Genomic DNA, 19991 nt, shown 5'->3' with positions numbered 1-19991 from the left:
ATTTGCCTTGACAGCCCGCAAAGGTGAATCTCAAAGCTTACAATGGGGGCGGCATTCAGGTTTCGGGACAGTTCATGACCAAAGTAAAATATGAGGATCAAGAAGTGGAAATGCCACTGTTAGTCGTGAAGTAAAAGGGAGCAGCCCTCTGTGGAAGAAACTGGCTCAGACAGTTTAATCTGAACTGGAAGTGCATCAAATACGTATGGGAATGTGACAAAGCAAACTGTTAAAGACATTTTGGACTGTTAGACGATAAGTTTTGGCATCTGACTCCAACAACGTTTGTCTATCTGAAACTACGGCTTAACGACCTAACAATAGTGCATGTTTAGAATCCGGAGAGAAGACCAGGATTACTCCACAGATGATTTATTCCTGACAAGGAGATCTAATACAGAGCTCTGGGTCTCGGGTCCCTAACACAAACAGCTGTGCGTCTTCGTGACCATCGAGAGACAACACCCAAACCGAGTAGCCCAGTTTTCATAACACAAATATGAATAACGCATTAGCTGATTAAAGGTATGATGTTGACCGGTCCACGACGGTCTCGAGGGTTCCACCCTCTCTTGGGATTTTCCAGTTGCCTCTGTATCAGTTGGCCTTGGGTGAAGCCATCAGTAATCAACCTCAAAAGAATATCTTGTACTGAAAGCTTCCTTTATTCCTTGTGCAAGCATTAATATAAGGGAACATTCTGTTTGCGTGCGTCATCAACCTGAAAACATGTGTTTAATCATACAGTAGTAATATATAAAAATACAGACACTCCTCAACTTACGAACGCAATTGGTTCCGAGCGATTGTTCATAAGTTGAATTTGTTTGTAAGTTGATTTAGTGCTATATTTTGTATTATAATTTATGTTTAAGGCCTATATAAGTATATTGAAGGTTTATATAAGTGCATTTGTATGTTTAAGGCTTGTATAAGTAACACGCATTGGTTTGTACTGAAAAAAAAAACATTTAATAAAATGGAGAGAATATGTACAGTACTGTAGAGAGAGAGATAGATTTATGTATTAGAAACTGGCCAAAAGAAGCGACCTAATGACGATTGCACAGTTTTCTTCTTTTTTTCATCATAAATGAGGCAGTAGCACTGTATGGCATCATTCAATTGATTTGCAAACTTTATGCAACGTTCAATATTTGGGTCCTGCTGCTCGATCTTTCTGTTTATAAATGGTACTGAATGTGCAACGCTCACCACTTTCTGACGCGCATCAAGCTTCGTTATTATTGCCACTCGTTTCAAATGAAATGGCTTGCCTCTTCCTTGCAACTCCCTCAATAGAAGCCTTTAGCTTTTTACCAACCATATTCAATATTGGATGCATGAGATATTTAATGATACAAATGAAAAAGGTTCTTTGCACACTGGAGATACATTCACGCACTTCCGCATTGCAACGAAGAAGGTAGATGCTGGGTGAGCTGAGCTCTCACAGCGCCAGGCGTCGGTATTAGCGGCGGAAAGAAGTACTACTCCGAAAAAGACGCGAAATACAAAATTGGACTTGCGAACATTTTTGGACTTAAACGCAATTTGCAGACATGTTCGTATGTACCGTTGTTCGTAAGTTGAATGTTCGTAAGTAGGGGAGCGTCTGTAAAGCCTTATGTTTTGTTGCAATGATTCATCTGTAATAAAATATATGATTAAAATATGTCGTAGTCTTCATTATATATAACCATTGATAAAACAAACAAAAAAATTGATGGCTTGAAACTTGTCATTGATTGTCCATTGCTTTCACCTGTGTGTCACCCAACTATTTTTCCATGTCTCATTAACCCATGTCTGTGTATTTATTCTTGTGTTCTATCTCTTTTGGTTCTTTTTTGTAATTTTTGATTCAGGGCTTATATGTTTTCAGTTTGCATTTGGTGTTTTTATTTACCTAAAACCTTTTGATATACCAAGGATTGTATTGACATACTGTGTCGGCACTGTATTGAAACCGTGTTGGTCATTCATTAGTGACCCCTGCAGTAGTTATAAAATCTTTGCAGGTGAAAAAAACCCTTGTTTTTTATATTCCAAACGGAATTGATATGTAAAATAGATCAAATTTGAGTTACAATTTTTAACTTATGTCCACATTTTTGTTAACTGTTAAATCACATGAAATAAAAGTGATTTCGTTTTGTGTCACACGATCAAAATGGTTCCACACTGGGGAAAACTTCTTAGAACGAGTTGTTTGTTTGATATACATATGACAATTACGCAAAAGCCCATCCAACAGGCCTACGACACTTTGATACAGTTTATGTCTTTATACTAAACACTTTGGCCAAACTATACATTTCCTGTACCGGTCACGTGATTCTTTCTTAAAGCTATACACGCCCTACTTCCGACTTTCACTCTTGAACTCTCCGCACAGTGCTGACGCAACAGTGTCGATCGTCCCATCACTATCAGCAAAACCTTCTTTAGCTTAGCCTAGCTAGCAGCTACCACAGAAACAAGTCCGGTTCGTCCAAGAACTCGTTGAACCTTTGCGCACTACTTTAGCCAAGCCTAGCAGATATCAAAGGAACAAGTCGTCGAATGCTTGTTTATGCTTTAGCTTAGTTTAGCTAGCAGCTATCAAAGAAACAAGTCACCGAAGAACTCGTTGGAATTTTCCTGGCTAAGTTAGCTTAGCCTAGCTAGCAGCTACTGAAGAAAACGTCGTCGAAGAGCGTGTTTATGCTTTATCTTAGCTTATCTTAGCTAGCAGCATCAAAGAAACAAGTCCTCAAGTCGTCGAAGAACCCGTTAAAGCTTTGCGCCCTACTTTTTCTTAGCTTATTTTAGCTAGCAGCTATCAACAAAGGCGCCGCCATCATCAGAATCCACGTGTGGAAATGCCTGCAGGAACGAAACGGCCAAAGTTCCAGGAGGAACTTTTTGACCTCAAAGGATATAGACTAGAAGGTGGGTTGAATTTTTATTTCCATTAATTCCCTCAATGTTTAATGGAAAAATACCGTTAAGGCTTAAATGTATTCTATTGACGTAAAATTATTATAGCATTCGTACTTTTTCACGAATTCGCAATAGCGCCGTTCGAAGAAAGACGTAATAAATACTATTTCTATTTTAATGTGACCACTCTAGGACGGAAAGAATGAGTCTCAACGTGTTTATCCTTTAACAACGGCAGAAAACAGTAGCTTTCCTTTTATTGTATCCTTATCACAAACAAACAATGTATTTTTCTTAATCACGCAATTCGCGAGCGCCCCCAGAGGCGTTCAAGAGTCATTCCTGCTACTCGCCCTCCATTTTTGGCTACATGCTTGAGTAACATAACACTTACTTACATGCTGTAAATTTAAAATGCAAAAAATGAAGATGCAGATGCACTAAACAACGAGAGCAGCGTTCAAACAAAGGTGTCAAATTTGCGGCCCGAGGGCCAAACCGCCATGGTGCGGCCTGCAGAGTACTTCATTTTAATGTTAAAATTCAAATGAAATTATAAATAAATTGAATATGTACTCTTTTACCCACTATTTTTTTCTAGAAAAAAACTAACATTTCTATTTAAAAAATCTAATATTGAGTTGTTTTGTTTTAATAAAAATATAATATAAAAAATAACAAAAATGTAAAAGTAAGTGATTTAAACCATTTTGCTTTTTTAATTTAATTTTAATTTATTTTTCTCCATGAAAAACTACAAAAAAGGAAATATTTGATGGTTTCTTTAAATAAAAATCCCCCAAATTAATGATAGACTAGCTTGACTAAAAGACAGTGGTGTGCCGTCAGGGCCTTCAAGGCCTTCTCTGCTGGCCTAAGAAATATCTGAATCATATATTATATTTTGTCCATCAATACTTATTAAATAATTCCAAATTGTCTGTTAGCTTCCCTTCATTGCTTTCCCCCTGGTTGCACTGCTTCCAGATGTGTTTTCATATTGAAGCATTTAACCAATCAAATTTAAGCCATTATTTGTTGCCAGGGTCAGAAATCTGCTCTACTGCATTAAACAAGCGTCGATAAGACTGTTGCTTTAACCAATCAGATTTCGAGTGGGCAACACCACAATGTCTTGTCGCAGGCGTAGGGATACGTCATTGCCTTCTCGCAGGCGTAGGGATACGTAATCACTTTCACCAACTATGATTGTCTAGTGATAGAGTAGGCAGGCCAAAGCCAGAGTGAGCCAGCCAGAGCTCACAAACTCCACCCACAATGGCCGATGGAGGAAAACAAACCGATTTGGTTGCAGATTTGCTTATAACGCAATTTTCCAGACGGACTTTTCCAGAAAAAAATGGAAATCATTAAGAAAGGGTGGCCAACTCCAAAGCTAGCTAGCCTGTTACAACCAAGAAAAGGGTTTGTCCGCCTCTTTCAGTTCGCTAACTACGAGCGCTACCCCTGGCTCTCGGGCTCCGAGGAACACTGCAAATTGTATTGCTGGGAATGCTTGTTATTTGCCACCGGTCGACATGGTGTTTGGAGCAACATTGGATTTGCTAATTTGACTTGTTTAACTAAAGCACTGCCGGACACTTACAAGCAACGGTGCTCTCCAAAACTTTTGGCGAAACCCGAGTGGTGTTACAGTTCAGCGAGCAAGTGCGCGGGGAAACGCAGCGCCACAACGAAAAGGTAAAGAAAAATAGGGAAATCTTAAAAAGTTCAATAGACTGTGTAAACTTTTATTTCGGGGACACGATGAAAGCGCTGCATCCCCAAACAAAGGTAATTATGTGGAACTTCTTTCTCTCATTGCTGAGAGAAACACGGATTTACATTACCAGTCGTCCACTAATAAAGTGTTTAGTGGCAGGTCGGGCAAAATACAAAAATACCTGATCACTGGTATTGCTGATGTGATGGATGAAGACATCAAAAGGGGAAAAAGTACTGTTTGTCTCTGTAATGGTGAATGAGTCTGTGCGGTGTGGATTTAAAGCACATCTGGATTATTTTGAATTTAGTTTTTTTGCTTCACACATTTAATGGCATTTTTGAGCATTCAGACGTGCTTTTTTCGATAATACTGAACAACAAACTGGATGTACAGTTTTGTCTTGCTAGAGTAAAGGATTTTTGTGGCACAGTTGAGCGCGAAAGGAGCCGATATGAGGAAATCTACGAGGCCACTGAATGCAGTGCGGGCGCTCCAAGCGCACAAAAGAGGTCAAGCGCAAGATTATCGCGCGCACTACCTTCATCTCCACAACAGGATTCTGGACAATATTATTTGCCAGACGCGGACCAGATTTCAAGAACACGAAAGACTGATGTTTCTCTCTCTCCTCGACCCGCAGAAGTTTTGGGAATACCAGAAAACTTTGCCACATGCAGCTGTCCCATCTTAACGCAGAGCCATGGAACACTTTTCGATCTGCCTCGGCTAAGAACAGAACTGATTGTTATGTATGCCACGGATTATTTTACAGGAAAATCTCCCACTGATCTCCTTGACTTCCTTCGGCAGAAAAATCTGAGTGAGAGCATGGGGCGGCTGTACACAGTGGGTTTGACAGTGACCACCGTGTCCACTGTTTCTGTCAAACGAACATTTTCAGCGCGAAACAGAATCAAAACTTATGCCAGAAATACAACAGGGCAGACTCGACTGTCAGCATTAGCTTTGATGGCGATAGAAAAGTACTTCTTGAAGGACCTGAAACGCACGTGTAATCTGTACGAAGGAGTAATTGAAATATTCTTGAGGAAAGAAAGGAGGAGGGCTTTTGTGAATAAATAAAAATAAGTGCAATATTCATTGTTATATAGGGTATTTATGTTTCGTGACCGGACGATTCGCCGAAAGACATTTCGCAGATGGACGTTTGGCCGACGGACAGTTCGCCGAACGGGCGTTTCGCCGAAACGGGATTCACGCGCTCGCCCCGCCCCCGGATCGTGTGTGTACATGTTTTTCAACCTCGGGCCGCGGGCCATATACGGCCCGTTATAGATAACATTCATTTAGGAATAACAAGGGCATGTACCACCCCCCGCTGGGCATATTTCTAAATACAAGTACATAATACAATGTGCTGCCATTTTTTTAATTTTTTTTATTTTATCATTGGGTTTAAAGTAGTAGCCATTTGGACACACAATGTAATTTATCAAAGCTGGGGATTGATGTCTGACACAGAAAAAACAACACTAGAATACTTATGTGAAATTCTAAGTGCTTTGGACACGCTAGAGGGCTTAGAGCAGACATGTCCAAAGTCCGGCCCCCGGGCCAATTGCGGCCCGTGGACAAATTTTTACCGGCCCGCGGCCTCTATCATGAATTTTTTTTTTTTTTTTTTTTTTTTTTTTCATCATGAAATCAATAATATGCGGCCCGCCAGCACTGTTGACCACAGTATACAATACATGTGTACAAAAAGCTATTTTTCATATTTTTCATTTCACCAGAAGATGGCAGTAGCCCTGTGGCCGCACTCTGGCCGCCGTGACCCTTGACCTTGCGTGATCGTTTCAGCCCAGCCCATTTCTAACATGGCGTCTGTAAACAAAAAAAGGAAAGTTGACCGCGAGGGCCGGCGCTTCCAGGACAAGTGGAAATTTGAGTATTTTTTCACTGAAATACGAAACAACTGTGTCTGCCTAATTTGCCAAGAGACTGGCTGTTTTCAAGGAATTCAACATCAAGAGGCACTACCAGACGAAACATGCTAGCTACGACAAGCTAACTGGGAACAAACGCGGTGAAAAAGTGAAGCAACTGGAAGCTGTTTTAACGGCACAGCAAAGCTTTTTCACAAGAGTCCGTGAGTCAAATGAAAATACCACAAAGGCAAGCTACGAAGTGGCAACGCTGATTGCAAAGCACTGCAAACCTTTCACTGAGGGTGAATTTATTAAAGACTGTGTAATGAAAATGGCTGAGAAAATTTGTCCCGCGAAGAAGCAAGAGTTTGCCAATATTTGCCTGGCTCGTAATACTGTGGTACGGAGAATTGAAGACGTTTCATTAGATATTAAGAGACAGTTAGAGGCAAAAGGAACTGAGTTTGACTTTTTCTCGTTAGCGTGCGATGAAAGCACGGATGCGTCCGACACCGCTCAGTTACTGATCTTTTTAAGAGGAGTGGACAATGACATGAACGTGAGTGAAGAGCTTCTGGACCTCCAGAGTCTGAAGGGCCAAACAAGAGGAACGGATTTATTTGTTTCTGTTTGTTCCACCGTAAAAAAACCATAACGGTCAAATTTCCATGGTTAGTTACTACTACTACATTCAAAGAATGTCAGGCTAAATAGTTGGCCCCCACACATTTTCACCTTACCAAATCTGGCCCTCTTTGCAAAAAGTTTGGACACCCCTGGCTTAGAGAATACCTGAAAATGCCATGGAACACACTTTTACTTCTAGTTTAATTTTAAATAATTTCCCATTATTTTCGGAAATATATATTTAAAATGATTTGCTGAGAACCTTAATTCAGAGATTAATCTCAACGTTTTCTATGCTGGTGTAATTTTTTTGGAGTAGGATATATGGATTTACAATTTCATTACAGTAGTACTTACTGTTACTACTATATTTTCTCTATTTCTTCTGTCACTTACTGATCTGCGTGATCTCCAAAAACAAATATATATATATATATATATATATATATATATATATATATATATATATATATATATATATATATATATATATTACCAACTACAATAACAATAATATGTCTGTTAACGCAGATGCCTCACTAGCGGGGGAATTGAACCGTTTCTTTGCCCGCTTTGAGACTGACAAATCAGACCCATTCTCAACACCCCCACCACCCTGCAGCAATACACTGACGTTCCGGGAACAGGAAGTGAGACTGGTAATGCGGTCTGTGAACACCAGGAAGGCTGCTGGCCCAGACGGAGTACCTGGGAAGGTGCTCAAAGCCTGTGCTGACCAGCTGGCTGGAGTCTTCACAAAAATTTTCAATTGTTCCCTGTAACAATCCATCATTCCATCCTGTCTGAAATCTGCCACCATTATCCCTGTCCCCAAAAAGCCAACCATTGACAGCATGAATGATTATAGGCCTGTTGCACTCACACCTGTGATCATGAAGTGCTTTAAAAAGTTGGTAGACCGCCATATCAGGAATACAATCCCTCCCTCAATTGACCCTCACCAGTTTGCTTATAGAGCAAACAGGTCCACTGAGGATGCTATTGCCATTGCTCTACATACAGCACTGAGCCACCTGGAACACCATGGGAACTACGTGAGGATGCTCTTCATTGACTATAGCTCAGCCTTCAACACCATAAAACCGGACATTCTGACTGACAAACTCTCCCACCTTGGACTATCCTCTTCAATCTGCTGCTGGATAAAGAACTTCTTGACCAACCGACCACAAACTGTTAGACTTGGTCCCCACCTCTCTTCCTCCATTACACAGCACTGGCTCCCCTCAAGGCTGTGTACTGAGTCCTCTTCTGTACTCCCTGTACACATACGACTGTACACCCACCCACCAGTCTAACGCCATCATCAAATTCGCTGACGACCCCACTGTGTTTGTCTGGGCAGAAAGACAACCTTTCTGAGCACACTGAGTACCGGTGTGAGCAACATCATCATTGCTCGCTATGGGCACACACCAGTATCACACCTGCCATAAGCAGGTGCATGTCTACCACACATAAATGATTGAGTAATAATAAAATGTAATAATGAATATCTATGAATGGGCGGCCCAGCGGATGAGTGGTTCGTGCGTCGGTCTCACAGCTCTGGGGTCCTGGGTTCAAATCCAGGTTGGTCCACCTGTGTTGATTTTGCATATTCTCCCTGGGCCTGTGTGGGTTTTCTCTTAGTACTCCGTTTTCCTCCCACATCCCAAAAAGATGCATTGTAGGGCAGGCTGATTGGACACTCTAAAATTGCCCCTAGGTATGGGTCTGAGTGTGCATGGCTGTCCATCTCCTTGTGCCCTGCGATCGACTGGCCACCAATACAGGGTGTCCCCCGCCCCTGGCCCAAAGTCAGCAGGGATAGGCTCCAGCACCCCCCGCAAGTGATAAAGCGGTTCAGAAAATGAATGAAAAAATATCTATGAATAAAACATCTTCATAAATGCCATTAGAATATGCACAAATCAGACTTAAATTTTACTGTATTTTGCACATCTTTCCTCACTTCTCATTCTCGTTCATATGACTTTTCTGCTGAACTTGAGATAGTCAAGTTTTCATTTATATGCAATATTTTTTCCATGATTTTGCTTTGATTTATTTAATAAGGGATAACACATATTAATGAACATATTTATATTCATGTTAATGAACATATATATGTAAGATTGTAGCCGAGGGCTAATTTCCATTTACTATAGTCCATTGTGTAGGTTGAAGACAAACGATCACACATACGAGACACGCACGCACAACCAGACACACATCAGATTTAGACAGTTCTCACCCGATTTCACCGCTTGATCGAAGGGCTGTAAAACACGAAAAACATAAGTGGACAGAGCTACTGGCGCGTGAACGGCGCCATCATGGGCAAAAAATAAATAAATAAATTGTGCGCGCCATATGATTTGCTGTGCGCAGAGAAGACGAGAGTAGTGCGCAATTGCGCACGCGCGCAGCTTAGAGGGAACATTGGTTGGGTACCACTACTATTGGCGCGGCCCACTGACTGTTCTTTCTTTGAGATAATGCCAGCTTTTTCTAGGCGATTTAACTCATTCTCAACTGCATTCTTTAATGCATACGGCACTGGTCTGGCCTTCCTGAAGACCGGTTTGGTATTTGGCTTTACTGTAATGTTGGCCTTAAAATCCCGAATAGTGCCTAGCTCCTCAGAAAACACTGCTTTATGTCTCTGCAACACGGCCACCACATCTGCGTTGTTACAGCCCCTTGCTGGTATAACCGAGAAGATGCTTGCCCAGTCTAGTTTGAAGTTTGTGAGCCAGTTATGGCCAAGGATGGCTGGTGTGTCACCTTTTACGATCACTAGTGGTAGATCACCACTCTGGTTTCCTTATTTTGCCTTGACAGTCACTTGTCCCATCAAAGGAATGTTCTCCAGAAAAGGTTGACAGCTGCACTTTACTTACTTTCAAAGGCAGATGAGAGAGATGCTTCTTATACACTTTTTCACAAACAAGTGTTACAGCAGCTCCTGTGTCGAGTTGCATCTCTAGAGGAGTTCCTTCTAACATTACCTGTACTGTCATTTCCTTCCAATTTCCGACAGTATGTGTGGGATACACGGCATTCAAGTGATATTACCCATGATAATTTTCCGCTTAGCACATCATATGAGAGGCTACTTGGCTTATCTGGTATGCAGAGGTTTTTTAACAGTCCGTAGGCTTCAGCACCTATTACAGACAGGAAAACGTTGGCTTGTTTACCTTCCTCCACTTCGTTTACGATCATCCATTGCTCAAACCTCTCCAAGTAGGCTCGAAGTCTTCTTGACCTTCCTTGTATTCGCCAAGATTTCCAATGAATCTGGCCAGGATGCACCGCAGACGCTAGCTTAGCAACTCTTGCTAATGCTAGTTTGCAAAGTCCCGTTACCTCCGTGTAATGCCTTAATTTCCGAGTTCTGAAATAGGTAATCCCTACCGGCTTGAAAGGGATTCCATCCTCGTCGCCACTGTGATAGCTTTGCACTTTTATATAACTTAATATATCCATAACAGCATTAGACGGCGGAGCCAACTTGTACCCGTGTGTAGCTCTTTATTGCAACACACAGACCACCTCCAAAACATGTCAACATCCAGGTCACACTGTACTACACAATGGCCACTAGGTGGCAGTGGTTAAACACTCTTGTTTAACCTGATGCAACTAACAGTTATAATATCAATATACTACAATTACCTATCTATTTATGTCTAAAATGCCTTTCCTATTTCTGCATCCTCACTCTCTTGCTACTGTGACAACGAAATTTCCCGAATAAGGGATAAGTAACGTTATCCAATCCAAGGACTCCACTGCCTTAGCACCTGCTTGCCAGACGGTACTCGGACGTTGGGTTGACCGGACGTTGGGTCGACCGGACGTTGGGTCGACCGGACGTTGGGTCGACCGGGCGTTGGGTCGACCGGGCGTTGGGTCGACCGGGCGTTGGGTCGACCGGGCGTTGGGTCGACCGGGCGTTGGGTCGACCGGGCGTTGGGTCGACCGGGCGTTGGGTCGACCGGGCGTCGGGTCGACCGGGCGTTGGGTCGACCGGGCGTTGGGTCGACCGGGCGTTGGGTCGGCCGGGCGTTGGGTCGGCCGGGCGTTGGGTCGACTGGGCGTTTGGTCGCCAGGTTGTTACTGTTGAAACCAGCTCTCAAAATTATAATCATGAGAGAGTTTAATATCTAATATCAAAATTTGAACAGTAAACTCTGTTATAATTTGACAGCGAGCTAACCCGGTTACCAAACGTCCATTCTACCAAACGTCCGGTCGACCAAACGTCCGGTCGACCAAACGTCCGGTAGACCAAATGTCCGGGGACCAAACGTCTTTCGACGAAACGTCCGGTCACGATTGGATTGGATTGGATAACTTTATTCATCCCGTATTCGGGAAAATTTGTTGTCACAGTGGCAAGAGGGTGAGGATGCAGGAATAGGAAAGGCATTTTAGACATAAATAGATAGGTAAAAGTAAGTTAATAAATAAATACATGAATAAATATATAAATAAATAAGCGTGTTGCTTAGCACATATATACATACATACACATAAATATACATGCATACGGTAGGTCTCGACACTCAGCCATTTTTTTGTTAAAGAGCCTGACAGCTGATGGGAGGAAGGATCTGCGGAAGCGCTCCTTCCTGCAATGAGGGTGCCGCAGTCTATTGCTAAAGGAGCTTCGGAGGGACTCCACAGACTCATGCAGGGTGTGGGAGGTGCTGTCCATGATGGACATCATCCTGGTCAGCATTCTCCGCTCTCCCACTTCCTCCACAGAGTCCAGAGGACAGCCCAGAACAGAGCTGGCCCTCCTGACCAGCTTATTCAGCCTGTTCCTGTCCCTCTCCCTGCTCCCGCATCCCCAACAGAGCACTGCATAAAACACTGTAGATGCCAGACAGGCGAGCCCAGAACTGCAAGTACGGGCAGGATGTGGACCGTGATTGGAGGAGGGATAAGTGGGAAGTCGTCACAGCTGTGTTGGCCTGGGCAGTGCTCTGCCACAGCTAAACAGATAAAGGCAACTGCAAAACAAAACCAATACAACCCAGGACATAATGTATACCCAGGCTGACAGCCGTAACAGTGACGAAATGAATGTATGGTGCCCTTTTCCGTTTGGTTTCATTTCTGTGAACAAGAAATTTAGTCATTTTAATTGGAAAATGTTTCATCATTTATCTTCGTGTCTTTGCAGGGTTCCCTGAACAAAAAATGAGAGATGAGCAACTTCCAATCAAAAAGGAGGAAGATCATTTCACCTGGTCCCCAGGTGATTCCATGAAAAAGGAAGATTTGGGCGTGGCCAGCGAAGGGGCAGAGCCTGCAAACGCCTCAGCATGGCCTCAAATTAAAGAGGAGGAGCCAGAGTTCCCTCAAGAACAACACAAGAGAGAAGACCAATCTCCAATCAAAAAGGAGCAGCAAAATGTCACCGGGTCAACTGGTGAGCCATTCAAGAGGGAAGATAATCTGTTCGGGGCCAACAGAGCGGCACAGACTGTGAACTGCGGCTCAAAAAGAATGCAAGCAGACAATGTCTTCGCTCCTCCACCAGATGGCGACAACGTGCCTAATGACGATGAAGGTCTTAAGAAAACTCTGTGGGAAAACCTTTGGGACAAAGTCTACTTTGAAAACACGAGGAGCTACACTTGTGGGAAACCATTTTTGTGCTCAGTGTGTTTGTAAAGACTTTTCTCAAATCGAACACTTAAAAACCCACATAAGAAGCCACACTGGTGAAAAAGCATTTTCATGCTCGATTTGTGGTAAAACTTTCTCTCAAAAGAACTACCGTAATTACTCGAATATAACGCGCACTCGAAAATAACACGCAGGTAATTTTGGGCCCAAAAAATCTGGAAAAACGCAGTACTCGAATATAGTGCGCACCTAAAATTTCCCGCTGACGAAAATCAGAAATCTTACCTTTTTTTCTTCGTTTCACGATTGTTTTGTTCAAACAAATTTATTCATTAGAATCCTTCAAATGAAGAGTTCCTCTCTCTCTTTGTCTGTCCTCTCATACATCTCTTCGTTGAGAATCTTATCAACGTCCACGCTTCCTTCATCCACTTCCTCTTCCTCCCACAACACATCATCCGATTGGCTTTACGAGATGACGTAAAATCCGTGCGTCAAAGTGAGTTTGACAATGCTTTTTTCGATCGAAAATTTGTAATTTATTTTAGTTATTGATTATTACACTGAACTGAGAGAGGGTGAACTGAGACGGGTACGAGGCTAGAGGGGGGCAGTGGTGGTCTCGGCTTTACGAGATGACGTAAAATCCGTGCGTCGGCTTCACGAGATGACATAAAACCCGCGCGTCGGCTCTACGAGATGACGTAAAATCCGTGCGTCAAAGTGAGTTTGACAATGCTTTTTTCGATCGAAAATTTGTAATTTATTTTATTCAATTCAATTTCAATTCAATTTATTTGGCAAGAAAAAGCACCAGGCTAAGGGCCATGTAACAAGACACACAAAAAAAAAAAAAAAAAAAGTTATTGATTATAACACGCACCCCCAACTATTGGAATTAATTATATAGCAAAAATCTGCGTGTTATATTCGAGTAATTACGGTACTTAAAAGGCCACTTAAGAACACCCTGGTGAAAATCCATTTTCTTGCTCAGTTTGTGGTCAAGCATTCCCATTTAAGAAAAGCTTAAAAACGCACCAAATGGCCCACAATGGTGAAAGACCATTTTCGTGCTCAGTTTGTGGTCAGGCCTTTTCTCATCAGCAATATTTAAAATCCCACACAAGAACCCACACTGGTGAAAAACCAATTTCATGCTCAATTTGTGGTCAATCCTTTCCGCATCAGCAATATTTAATATCCCACTCAAGAACCCATACTGGTGAAAAACCATTTACCTGCTCATAAGATAATGCAATTAAAAACACTACTTATTTTCGCATCACTCGAACCGGAAGCCGTTTTGTGACATTAGGTCAGTGTGCAAAACTAGATTATTTAATAATTTTGTAGGTTTATGTGATGAATAACAATAAATGAAGAGGATAATATATTTTAAATAATCAACATAATCTTATTGTCACCACTATTTTGTCTTTAAATTGTGTACCGGATGACTGAATCAAACCTAAAATGTGACTTTTCTGGCATATCTTATTGTGAAATAATCAACCATGCTGTGATAATAAACTTGTAAAAGTAAGAAAAAAATATTTCCAATTTTCGACTACATGTAGTGATACATATTATCTTTTTGTCTATGCAGGTGTCAGGGAAAATCTTAGTCCTGATGGGCAAGAGTTTGTTGGCCTTAAAGAGCTCCCCCAAATCAAAGAGGAGGAGCCAGAGTTCCCTCAACAACAAATGAGAGAAGAGCAACTTCCAATCCAAAAGGAGGATGATGATGTGACCTGGTCACCTGATGAGGCCTTGACGAGGCAAGATGATCTGGCCTGGGCCAGTGGAGAGGTGGAGCCTGCAAACACCTCATGGCTCCAAATTAAAGAGGAAGAGCCAGAGTTCTCTGAACAAACAATGATAGATGAGCAATTTCCAATCAAAAATGAGGAAGATTATGTCACCTGGTCACCTGGTGAGTCCGTGAAGTGGGCTGATCTGGGCGTGGCCAGCGTAGGGGTGGAGCCTGAAAATGCCTCAACATGGACCCAAATGATAGAGGAGGAGCCAGAGTTCCCTCAACAGTGCAAAAGAGAAGAGCAACCTCCAATTAAAAACGAGGAATGTGTCAAATGGTCAACTGGTGAGCCTTTCAAGAGTGAAGATGATCTGGCCGTGGCCAACAGAGGGGCGGAGCTTCTGAGCGGCAGCTCAACAGATGGATGGCGAGCAGAAAATTTAATTGCTCCTTTATCAGATGTCAACGACTTGCTTTTTGACGATGATGATGTTGAAGATGTTAAGAAAAATCCCAGTGGCGACAAACTCTGCAAATGCTTTCAGTGTGGGAAAACTTTTGGGAAAAAGTCTACTTTGAAAACCCATAGTCGGAGCCACACTGGGGAGAAACCCTTATGTACAGTTTGTGGTAAAACATTCACACACCAGGGACACTTAAATAGTCATGCAAGAACACACATTGGTGAAAAACCATTTTCCTGCTCAGTTTGTGGTCAAAGATTTACACGGAAGGGACACTTAAATAGTCATGCAAGAACACACACTGGTGAAAAACCATTTTCGTGTTCAGTTTGTGGTCAAAGATTTACATGGAAGTCAAGCTTAATTTATCATGCAAAAATACACACTGGTGAAAAACCATTTTCGTGTTCAGTTTGTTGTCAAAGATTCACACGTAAGGGAAACTTAAATAGTCATGCAAGAACACACTGGTGAAAAACCATTTCCGTGTTCAGTTTGTGGTCGAAGATTCACACAGAAGGGACACTTAATTTATCATGCAAGAACACACACTGGTGAAAAAACATTTCTTTGTTCAGTTTGTGGTCAAAGATTCACACACAAGGAAGGCTTAAAAACCCACATAAGAACCCACACTGGTGAAAAACCATTTTCGTGTTCAGTTTGCGGTAAAGCCTTTTCTCAAAAGCGCCACTTAGAAAGCCACAAAAGAACCTACGCTGGCAAAAATTACATTTTCCTGCTCAGTGTGTGGCCCAACATTCACACAGAAGGGAAGCTTAAATAGTCATGCATGAACAAACACTGGTGAAAACCCATTTTCCTGCTCAGTTTGTGGTCGAACATTTTCCCAAAGGAGAACCTCAAAAGAACACCTATTAACCCACACTGGAGAACAATGTTTTCCTCCTCAGTCTGTGGCCACAGCTTCGCTACAACAGCCCAATTAAAAACCTTTTCCAGGCCTAGTTAATGTCCCAACATTTTCACATAAGGAAACCTGAAAAGAAGACTTAACAACCCGCACAGGAGAAAAGCCCCTTTTTGCTCAATTTGTGGCAGGAATATCTTAAAAACACAAGTACCCAGATCGGTCAGAAACCCTTTTCCTGCTCAGATTCTTGCCAGTGATTTATTTAGTTCTAAGGATAGACTTAAAAGACGCAAATGTGTTGTGTTAAGCAGTGAGTGGCCAATGACGGCTTTGCTTGCTTTATCAATTTCTGTATGAAAGATCATTGTAATCGAAGTATAATTGTATTTTGCATTCTGAAACTCTTGTTTACACTTTTTAATGTGTAATATCGATCCACACGATGCAAATACAGTAATACATTAAGATACGAGCTTACTGCGTGATCGAGCTAATATGTCAATTTACTTGTATCTCAAGTCAAATCTTCCCATAGAAATGAACAAAATACAAATTAATCCGTTTCCATCCTAAAAAAAACAAAAACAGGATGTTTCAACGGAAAAACAGCTTTATTGTTCTAATTTACCACTGACTGGGAACCATCTGGTGTGCTCATATCTCAAATTTGTCTCATATCTGAAGGCCAAAATTTGCTCTGTGCTGCATTGTGACGAAATGGATGTATGGCGCCCTCTTCCGTTTGGTTGCATTTCTGTGAACAAGAAATTCAGTCATTTTATAATTGGAAAATGGTTAATCATTTATATTTGTGTCTTTGCAGGTTTCAGAAATTATCTTGGTGCTGATGGGCAGGAGTCTGTTGACCTTGAAGGGGAAGTTGAGCTCCCCCAAATCAAAGAGGAGGAGCCAGAGTTCCCTCAACAACAAATGGGAGACGAGCAACTTCCAATCAAAAGGGAGGAAGATCATTTCACCTGGTCACTTGGTGAGTTCGTGAAGAGGGAAGATGTTCAAGGCGTGGCCAGCAGAGGGGCGGAGCCTGCAAACACCACAATATGGCCCCTAACTAAAGAGGAGAAGCCAGAGTTCTCTCAACAGTGCAAAAGAGAAGAGCAATCTTCAATCAAAAATGAGGAATGTGTCAAATGGTCAACTGGTGAGCCTTTCAAGAGTGAAGATGATCTGGGCGTGGCCAACAGAGGGGCAGAGCTTCTGAGCGGCAGCTCAACAGAAGGATGGCGAGCAGAAAATTTAGTTGCTCCTTTATCAGATGGCAACGACTTGCTTTTTGACGATGATGATGTTGAAGATGTTAAGAAAAATCCCAGTGGCAACAAACTCTGCAAATGCTTTCAGTGTGGGAAAACTTTTGGGAAAAAGTCTTCTTTGAAAACACATATGAGGAGCCACACTAGGGAGAAACCCTTATCATGTACAGTTTGTGGTAAAACATTTACACACGAGGGCAAATTTAAAATACACACAAGAACCCACACTGGTGAAAAACCATTTGCATGCTCAGTTTGTGGTAAAAGATTTACAGCGAGCGGAAGCTTAAATCTTCACACAAGAACCCACACTGGTGAAAAACCATTTTCGTGCTCAGTTTGTGGTAAAAGATTTACAGAGAAGGGAAAGTTAAAAATACACACAAGAACACACACTGGTGAAAAACCATTTGCATGCTCAGTTTGTGGTAAAAGATTTACAGCGAGCGGAAGCTTAAATCTTCACACAAGAACCCACACTGGCGAAAAACCATTTTCGTGCTCAGTTTGTGGTAAAAGTTTTACAGCGAACAGAAACTTAAAAATACACACAAGAACCCACACTGGCGAAAAACCATTTTCGTGCTCAGTTTGTGGTAAAAGTTTTACAGCGAACAGAAACTTAAAAATACACACAAGAACCCACACGGGTGAAAAGCCATTTTCGTGTTCAGTTTGCGGTAAAGCCTTTTCTCAAAGGCAAGGTTTACAAAAACACACAAGAACCCACATGGGTGAAAAGCCATTTTCGTGTTCAGTTTGCGGTAAAGCCTATTCTCAAAGGCAAGATTTACAAAAACACATAACAACCCACACTGGTGAAAAACCATTCTGAGAATACATGTTGGCTAAGGATTGAAAGCCTACCATAACTCAATCTTTGTTTTATTCTCCATCTCTTGATGTTTAATGTGCCCAATCTGAATAAATCAAACCATTCTCCATTTTGGAGCATCAACCGGATGTTTCTTCGACGGACAGTTCGTCGAACAGACATTTCGTCGATGGATTCGCTCGCTCTCAAAGTTATAAACATGAGAGAGGGAGAGTTTGTCATTGCATTGACAATTAAACACTTAGCATGTCACATATACAAACACACACCGTTTACGAGAAATTACAAATAATATACTAATAGTCTCGATGTGTCTGTTCGGCGAGCTGTCTGGCGTCGTCGCGGGCTAAAAGTATACTAAGACTTTTATTTGTTTGATAAAAATGATCAGATAAAGTATTTCAACACCTTGCTGTATTGCAAGTTCTCGCACTTAGAATTTGAGAGAATGAAGGTTCATCTGCACCTCACAGTCAACATGAATCGGACGTCTACCGCCATCAATGGCAGCCGATGGATTAAATGAGTACTGAGTGTAGTGTGGCCAAGCGGTCCAATGTGCTGGATTTAAGCTTCAGTCTCTCAGGAGGCATGGGTTCAAATCCCACAACTGCCAATAATTCACAGGCTGTTTATCGTTCTTTTGTTGGAGTGTTTATGGCTCTTCTCTAACTTGTAAGATACAATGTGAAACCACTGGCGAGAGAGCTGAGTCCCGAACACACTAATGGAAGTGTCACGTTTGCACACCAGTGTCACTGACGGTACCTCTAGCTTCGCTTTTATCATAATGAATTTTTTTATGAGACTCCTTTTTGCATATCAACGGCGTAACAATGTTGTTAAAGAATTCAGAGCAATTTTGCATTTTAAAAGTGTAGGAATATTAAATTAAATGCACACATTTTGGGCGTGAGTGGTTAGCCCGTCGGTCTCGCAGCTCTGGGGTCCTGGGTTCAAAGCCAGGTCATGTCCATCTGAGTGGAGCTTGCATGTTCTCCCTGGGCCTTCGTGGGTTTCCTCTGAGTACTCCGGTTGCCTCCCACATTCCCAAAACATGCATGGTAGGTTGATTGGACACTCTAAATTGCCCCTAGGTATGGGTGTGTGTGTGCATGATTGTCCGTCTACTTGTGCCCTGCGATCGGCTGGCCACTGATTCAGGATATCCCCCGCCTCTGGCCCGGAAACAGCTGGGATTGGCTACAGTATGCGGGGGGTCCCGTGACACTAATGAGGATAAAGCGGTTCAGAAATGAGATGAGAGATGATAGACATTTTCAGGTATTTTTACTACTATCTAAAGAATACTGCAATGTAAAAATATAAATTGTTTATGACTCTCTCTGCCAAAAAGTCTGATGTGTCAGTTACAACCCCACCAACATTTTGCTTGTAGCATTCTGCTAAAAGAGATGCCTCCCTAAACAGCTGAGGAGTTACAATGCATTGGTTTTTGGGCTGAGCAGACCACTACTGCTGCGGCAACTTGTTTTTTCTTACACAGTACTTGGTATGAAGCTGAATGTGGCGGCTAGGATTGGTCAGTTCCATGACCTGAAGTCCAGGATGTCCATATTGTAATGTCTATATTGAGACAAATATTCAATTCATTGCCTAAAAAGAGGGGCTTTGCAAATAGCTGGGTCGTGAAGTGGGTCTCATATTGAAATGTGTATTTTTCCTGTTTCTAGTCATGACTCCATGAGTCTCAAGCTTCTCCTTAGTAGAGCTCTGTCCTATAGCCAGATGTGTCCTTGAACACTTGCAACATTGTCGTTATCTTCTATTTGGCGGTTCATAACAAATAGCTTACTGTATGAAGTAGGGGAAAATCCCATCCCTGTTCGGTTTCGGTACCACCCTCTTGAGAGAATAAAGGTGAATGTAAGTTGTCTGTCTCGGTGCATTTGTGGATGACAGCCTTGCCTGTGGTTCACTTGTGCCCAGAATATTCTGTAATAAAAGCTTG

The 19991-nt window shown here is 42.1% G+C and overlaps 1 protein-coding gene across 4 annotated transcripts; it reads left to right on the top strand.

Annotated features, from left to right (window-relative positions):
• Positions 1-2372: 2372 nt before the first annotated feature.
• On the top strand, positions 2373-18216 carry LOC144065505 (uncharacterized). Of its 4 annotated transcripts, none has more exons than XM_077588415.1 (4): positions 2373-2934; positions 12368-12616; positions 14426-15205; positions 16737-18216. In XM_077588415.1, the coding sequence occupies exons 1-4, from the start codon at positions 2865-2867 to the stop codon at positions 18017-18019; spliced, it is 2382 nt and encodes a 793-aa protein (XP_077444541.1). In that variant the 5' UTR covers positions 2373-2864; the 3' UTR covers positions 18020-18216. The 4 variants fall into 4 exon arrangements, with proteins under 4 accessions (XP_077444541.1, XP_077444542.1, XP_077444539.1 ...); XM_077588416.1 differs by having other exon boundaries at positions 12368-12757; positions 14426-14920; XM_077588413.1 differs by having other exon boundaries at positions 12368-12757.
• The last annotated feature ends 1775 nt before the right edge of the window (positions 18217-19991 follow it).

This window comes from Stigmatopora argus, chromosome 20, assembly GCF_051989625.1.
Source record: "Stigmatopora argus isolate UIUO_Sarg chromosome 20, RoL_Sarg_1.0, whole genome shotgun sequence".
In the NCBI taxonomy this organism is placed as follows: domain Eukaryota; kingdom Metazoa; phylum Chordata; class Actinopteri; order Syngnathiformes; family Syngnathidae; genus Stigmatopora; species Stigmatopora argus.
Note: the sequence above shows the minus strand (reverse complement) of the source record. Positions and strands in the feature narration are given on the sequence as shown.

Coding starts and splice junctions, on each gene's coding strand:
- LOC144065505 (XM_077588413.1), top strand. CDS start 2,865: ATGCCTGCAGGAACGAAACGGCCAAAGTTCCAGGAGGAACTTTTTGAC. Junction 12,758..14,425: donor CGTGCCTAATGACGATGAAG/GTCTTAAGAAAA, acceptor TTGTCTATGCAG/GTGTCAGGGAAAATCTTAGT. Junction 15,206..16,736: donor ACCCTTATGTACAGTTTGTG/GTAAAACATTCA, acceptor GTGTCTTTGCAG/GTTTCAGAAATTATCTTGGT.